This window comes from Canis aureus, chromosome 16, assembly GCF_053574225.1.
Source record: "Canis aureus isolate CA01 chromosome 16, VMU_Caureus_v.1.0, whole genome shotgun sequence".
Taxonomy (NCBI): Eukaryota; Metazoa; Chordata; class Mammalia; order Carnivora; family Canidae; genus Canis; species Canis aureus.
In genome coordinates this window covers 51,062,795-51,068,794 of record NC_135626.1, presented here as the reverse complement: position 1 = coordinate 51,068,794, position 6,000 = coordinate 51,062,795, and the positions used below count along the sequence as shown (strand labels likewise).

At 56.6% G+C, this 6,000-nt stretch overlaps 1 protein-coding gene across 4 annotated transcripts in view; it reads left to right on the top strand.

Moving 5' to 3' along the window:
• Positions 1-627: 627 nt before the first annotated feature.
• The window catches only part of CRHR1 (corticotropin releasing hormone receptor 1), a 49,336-nt gene continuing 43,963 nt past the window's right edge, over positions 628-6,000 (top strand). For 3 of the 4 annotated variants that reach the window (XM_077854023.1, XM_077854022.1, XM_077854025.1), the window contains exon 1: positions 628-861. In XM_077854023.1, the coding sequence (XP_077710149.1) occupies positions 829-861 (33 nt within the window). In that variant the 5' untranslated portion in view covers positions 628-828. The remainder of the gene's footprint in view (positions 862-6,000) is intronic. The other variant, XM_077854024.1, reaches the window with a different exon arrangement.

The following is a 6,000-nucleotide window of genomic DNA, read 5'->3' as shown; positions in this document are numbered from 1 at the left end:
GGTGCCAACGACTCTGAGGGTCAGATGCAGCTCCCGGCCCCGCTGGAGTGGGGGCGGCGGGGACCTTCTCCCGGCCGCTGGGGGGGGGGGGGGGGGAGCTGCCCAAACGCAGTTCCCAGCTCACCGGGTTTCCGCGGCGCCTCTGCTCGGTCTGCCCTGTTCTACAGTCTCCAATCCTCTCGCTCTCACGGACTCACCTGAGCCCCCCCGGTGCCCCCCAGGCTCCCTGGACTTGCCAAGCCCCGACCTCAGGCCACGCGCGAGGCGGGAGGCAGGAGGCGGGAGGCTGCTGGGTCCCCCGCCCCCGCCCCCCCATCCCGGGCTGCGGCGGCCGCCACCGCTGCCTGTGCGTCCCGCCGCCTGCCGCAACCCCGCGCGCAGGGAAAGGGGGTCAGCACCGCGGGGGCGCGGGGAGCCCGCGGGGGAGGGGTGGGGGCGGAGGAGGCGAGGGGGAGCGAGCCGAGGGGCGCGGCGCGGAGGAGGGACCGGAGGGGAGGGGACAGGAGGCTGGAGCGGGGAGGGGACGCCAGGCGAGGGGGCGGGGAGTCGAGGCGGGGAGCTGCGCGGACCGAGGGGGAGGCGGCGGGGACGCCAGGCGGCTGCCGGCCGGGCTGAGTCAGGAGACGGCGGCGGGACCTGCCCGGGGTCGGCAGCGCGGGAGCCGCGGGGCCGGGCCGGGCACCTCGGCGCCGGGCAGCGACGCGGGAGCCCGGCGGCCCAGCCCGCCCCAGCCCGCCCCAGCCCGCCCCAGCCCGCCGCGGCTGGCCGGCCCCCCTGGGATGTCCGAGGGACCCCGGCGCCCGGGACGGTGACCGAGCGAGCCCGACGATGGGACGGCGCCCGCAGCTCCGGCTCGTCAAGGTAAGAGCGAGCCGGTCCTCGCTCGAGCGCGGGCGCCCCCATCCCGGCTGCGGGAGTGATGGGGTCACCGGCAGGGCTGGGCACGGGTCCCCGTCCCCGGACCTCTGGAGCCGGCGTGGCGGGGGCGGGGAGGACTCCGGAGAAAAAAAGGCATCATTGTGGCGAAGCTGCTGGGATGTTGACGGAGGAAGGGGTCCGCCCACCCGGGCCACTGGCTCCGTGCGGAGCATCGCTTTCGGCTGCGGGAGCGAAAACTTGGATCCACCGCCCCCTGTCCGCGGTGCAGACCCCGACCGCGGTGCTGGAGGATCTGGAGAGGGGCTGGCTCCCCAGCGGCCCCAGCACCCTCTCGGAGGCTCCCCCACTGCGCCCGCCCCCGCTCCATTCTGGGGAGCTCCTTCCTGCCCCTTCCCCTGCTCCGAGAGCTGCGAGTCGGGGAGATGAATGTCCCCCGTGTCTCCCAGCCTTCGGTCCACATCGCGTTCCCCGGGCAGGAGACGGAGCACCGGCGGCGGCCGCGGTTCCTGCGCTGCGGCCGGCGGGCTGGCGCCCCGCGCTCGCTGCCCGAGCCCTGCCCGAGCCCTGCCCGAGCCCTGCCCGAGCCCTGCCCTCGCGGGTCCCCGCGCCGCGCCCGCCTCTCCTGTGCCCGGGCCGGCGACGCGACCCCGGCGCCCCGAGTTCAGGAAAAGTCACCGGACCGCACACGCAGTGTTTGCCGGCCGAAGTTCGGGGGCGACCGGGAGTGCCCGCGGGCTGCGTCCGCCGGGGCAGGGGGCAGGGGGCAGGGCCGGGGGTGTCGTCGGTCCGGCCCGCGGGCGGCTGCAGCCGCCACTCCCAGCGCCGAGCGCGTCCCTAAGCGGTTGGGCTCGCCGGGTGCAGGCGCGGGAGCCGCACCGGAGGGAGAGGTCGGTGGGCCCGGCACCGCTGCCCGGCGCCCCGGACTGCAGGGTCGCTGCGGACGACCTGGGCTGCAAACACCGACCACACCAGCTTGACCCGGCTCAGGGCGTTCAAAAGCGATTACACTGAAAAGAATCGAATGGATTTGGGGGAGGGGTGCGGATTGACTGAATTTCATTTTTCCATCAGTTATTAAACCAACTGTACGATATACCAGCTCACAGTGGTTTGAGTGAAACCACCAAAATTTTAAAATGTAACAGCTGCCAGTTGGGCAGTGGAGACGTTACCAGTTACTGAGGCTGTCTCCAGCCTCTCTCCCTCCCTCCCCTCCCAAATATTTATCAGAGGTTTTTAAAAACAAAACGGCTGAGGGTTGGTCTGATTGAACCCGTATCCCCTCCCCCACCCGTTAACTGAGGACCAGGGGTGAACCCAGAGACTTATTTTCTGGGTAATCAGGGGACCGGGGAGGGAGGGAGGAAGAAAAACATCGAGGGAGATTGAATAGATGGCATTAAATGGGGAATATTTTCCGGAAGGCTAGTGTGTACCCAACCTTGCTCTGAATTCACTAATCAGACTGAATTGGATCTTTTAAATGGATTCAAAGAATTGAACTATAGGTTTGGGTTTTTTGTTTTGTTTTGTTTTTTTTAAGATTACATGGTAATAGGTAAATGTTCTTTCTCCGTTCTTTCTTAGAATCCTGTGCCATTCTCTGCTTAGAATTGTCACGTTTTTCTAAAAGAAAAGAAAAAGACTTTTTTTTTTCCTGTTGTTATTTCGTGTGTGTTTCTCCTACTAGATGGTGAGGTGTGTGTCCTTTATGTCTGGCCTAATGAACTCAGTAGGTGTTCAGTAAATACCGAATGAGTAAGAGGCAGTGAATGAATGGGCAGCTAATGCTGGTTTCAATTAAATAATTACTTTTTTCTTCTATTTATTAGCATGTATGAGTTGCTGGGTGTTGTTCTACCTGCTTTGCAAATATTAAGTCACGTAGTCTTCATAACAGCCCTAGGATGTAGGGATTATTACTGAGGTACAGAGAAGCTAAGTAACTTATTCAAGGTCACACAGCCTAGTGAGTAGTGGGACCAGAATTCAAACCCAGGCACTGTTGTTCCAAGGGTTTGTTTTGTTAGCTTCAATCAGCGAATATTCTAAACCACTTAAATCTCACCCTAGACCTCTGCCAGATGAGAGCTCAGGTAGTTCTGTTAGTTTGAATCTAGAGGAGTTAATCCAACATCCAGCTTGGTCCTCAGCAGGTCACCCAGCGTTGGGAAAGGACTCACTCTGGGGCCCTTATTGTGAGGCTTGCACTGCCCTAGTTACAGGGGGCTGGGGGGAAAGTGGATGCAGAGGAAGAGACGGTGAGACTGTCTCCGCCTCCAGGAGAGAGGGAAATTGAGCACCTCTGGGTCAGCTACCCACCAGCTGCAGCTCCTCGTAGGGAGACCTGAGTGTGGCTCCCAATGGTGGGCTCCAGGTTGGGCTCCAGGTGTGAGGGTGGAGAAGGCAAAGCCTAGAGGGATAGAAAGGAGATTGAGTTCTGAAGGCGGCGCTGGTTTTATTATTGCTATTATTGTTCTTATCATAAGAGCTATCTAGCAGTGTCACACAAAGTCTAGAAATCAGAGGGAGCAATTATTACCTCCTTACCCTCCTAACACAGCTGTGCGATCATTTTTGAGATAATCCCTGTAGGCCCTTTCTCAAGTGCAGGTTTGGGCACTCTCGTTACCATTGGGCACATCGTCTTACTGTGTCACGGCCCACGTCTGTCCCATGTGATTCCTGAGCCTCCAGAGGGAGCTTGTCAACACCTGCATGTTGCCTGTGAGTGGATACACTTTGGATCCTATACTGGCGCGCATTTGGACTATTTCAAGTTCTTTTTTGACAGATAACATGGAGCCACTTTTTGAGGGGAGCATTGGCAGGAGGGCAAAAGAGTGAGCCCAGGGTGGGGCCGTGGGCTGCCACAGACCAGGTACAAAGTAGGAGAGCGGAGCTGAAAGCCAGCCGGGGCCCTTCGGATTCTATATAAGTCTCCAGGGGGAGGTCAGTCCAGTTTTCAAGGAGGGTACAGACCCATGGAAAAGCAGGACACTGACCCAGAGCCAGTGAGGATCAGCTCAAGTGGAAAATCCATTTCTCACCCTCTCTGACATTTGCTCCTCAGAGAGCATCATCAGCTAGCGGGGTTCAGCTGCACAGAAGAAGGAGTTTGGGGGGGTCCACGGTGCCCCCGGCAGCACTTCAGGCGCCCATGACACATGCCGTGCCCACAATGTGTGCCAAGGCCATGGGCCCCGGCCCCAGCCATGGTGTGGCCTGGAAGGAAGGTGTTAGGCACAGGGCCGATTATTTCAGCAGTTTTGGGGGTGGAAGGACCCCCAAAGGGATTTGGCAAACCTGACTTCGGTTTTAACTGTGCCTCCAATCAGCTGTGTGACTTAAGGCAGGTCACCTTCCCTGCCACAGTTTCTCTGTCAACAGGGGTATTGAATTAGATTACCTGGTACCTTTCACTTCTCTGTGCAAGATCTGTTTCCAAACACTGCTTAGAGCCATGACCTTACACAGGAAGAGTGAGGTGCAGTAGATTCACTTCCCAGCTCTGTTCCTCCCCAGCTGTGGGACCTTGGTACTTGGACTCAGTACTCTGTGTGAGCTTGAGCATCTCCAGCTATGAAATGGAGGCAATACCTACCCGCAAGGCTGAGGTAAGGATGAGAGGGTTCATATGCAGAAAGTACCTGAAATAGCACTTGGCACAGTTTGTTTTCAGAAAAAGTTGCAAGGTGACTGCTCTTCAGACGAAATGGGATAATGCAGGAAAGCAACTAGGAAGGGCCTTTGGATGCTCAATATATAGCATTTTGCATCTTTCACTTTTCACAGCACCAAACCTGATAATCCACTGCACGTAGTAGCCATTTCACAAATGTTTGTTGATTGGATGGATGGCATTATTGTTGCTCCTTCCAGTTTACTATTGTATGATCAGAGTGGATCTGTTGCTGGCTCCCACGAGATGCAGATGTCATGTCAAAACCACCATAGCAGAAGAGCCACCTCAGGGCACCTGGGTGGCTCAGTCGGTTAGGCGTCGGACTCTTGATTTTAGCTCAGGCCCTGGTCTCAGGGTCTTGAGATCAAGCCCTGCGGACTCCGTGCTGGGCATAGGAGCCTTCTTGAGATTCTCTCTCTCTCCCTCTTCCTCTGTCCCTCCCTACCCCCCCCTCTTAAAAAAAAGGTGTGGGGGGGGAATCCCTGGATGGCTCAGCAGTTTGGTGCCTGCCTTTGGCCCAGAGTGCTATCCTGGAGTCCCGGGATGGAGTCCCCGCATCGGGCTCCCGGCATGGAGCCTGCTTCTCCCTCTTCCTGTGTTTCTGCCTCTCTCTCTCTCTCTCTCATGAATAAATAAATAAATAAATTTTTTTTAAAAAAAAAAAAGGAAGAAGAAAAGAAACAAAGAAAAGCCATGCCTGATGCAGAAAACTGGAACTGCCCCTTAAGCCCACTATTTAAAAATGGAAAGGAGAAAGGCAGGCAGGCAGAGAGCAAGCAACAAACAGCCAACGCAGCACCCCAGTGATTTAGAGGATCCATGGAGGGTAGAGCCTTGGCTCTATCGCCTTTGCTGTGTCTGGAGGACAGCTAGTTGGTAGCTGGGTGACCTGGGGTCTTTCATGTTTCCTTCTCGGTGCAGAGAGAGGTGGGGTGATCAATCCCAGCTCTGACTCTCTTCTAATCAACCATGGAATCAACGAAAGGATGAGTGAACCCATTTTGGAGCTAAGGCCAAGTCTCATTTTTAGCTGTAGTTTTACATTCAAAGAATGAATTTCTTAATTACAAATGACTCCTGTTTACTTAGATTCTCAGAGTCCCTTGGAACTAACATCACCGAGTCCTTTCTCAGCGCTTGTCTTCAGACTTGCTCTTGGCCAGCCAGCCCTCACTTCTGCCCAATGTGGCGGTCAGCATCTTCTTGCATGGGTGGGAACATCAGGTGAAGCAGATGTGGGCTCCAGGCAAGTTAGGTTATCACTCTGAACCTCAGTTTCTTCATCTGCAAAAAGGGAGAAAATAGTACCCACTTTATGAGATTAATCCTAATGATTTCACGAGATGTCAGGTGTGAAATTAAGCACAATTGCACAGTGTCTGGCTTAATAAATAATTAGCTCGAGTAGTCACGTAATAAATCTTACCAAATTTTAT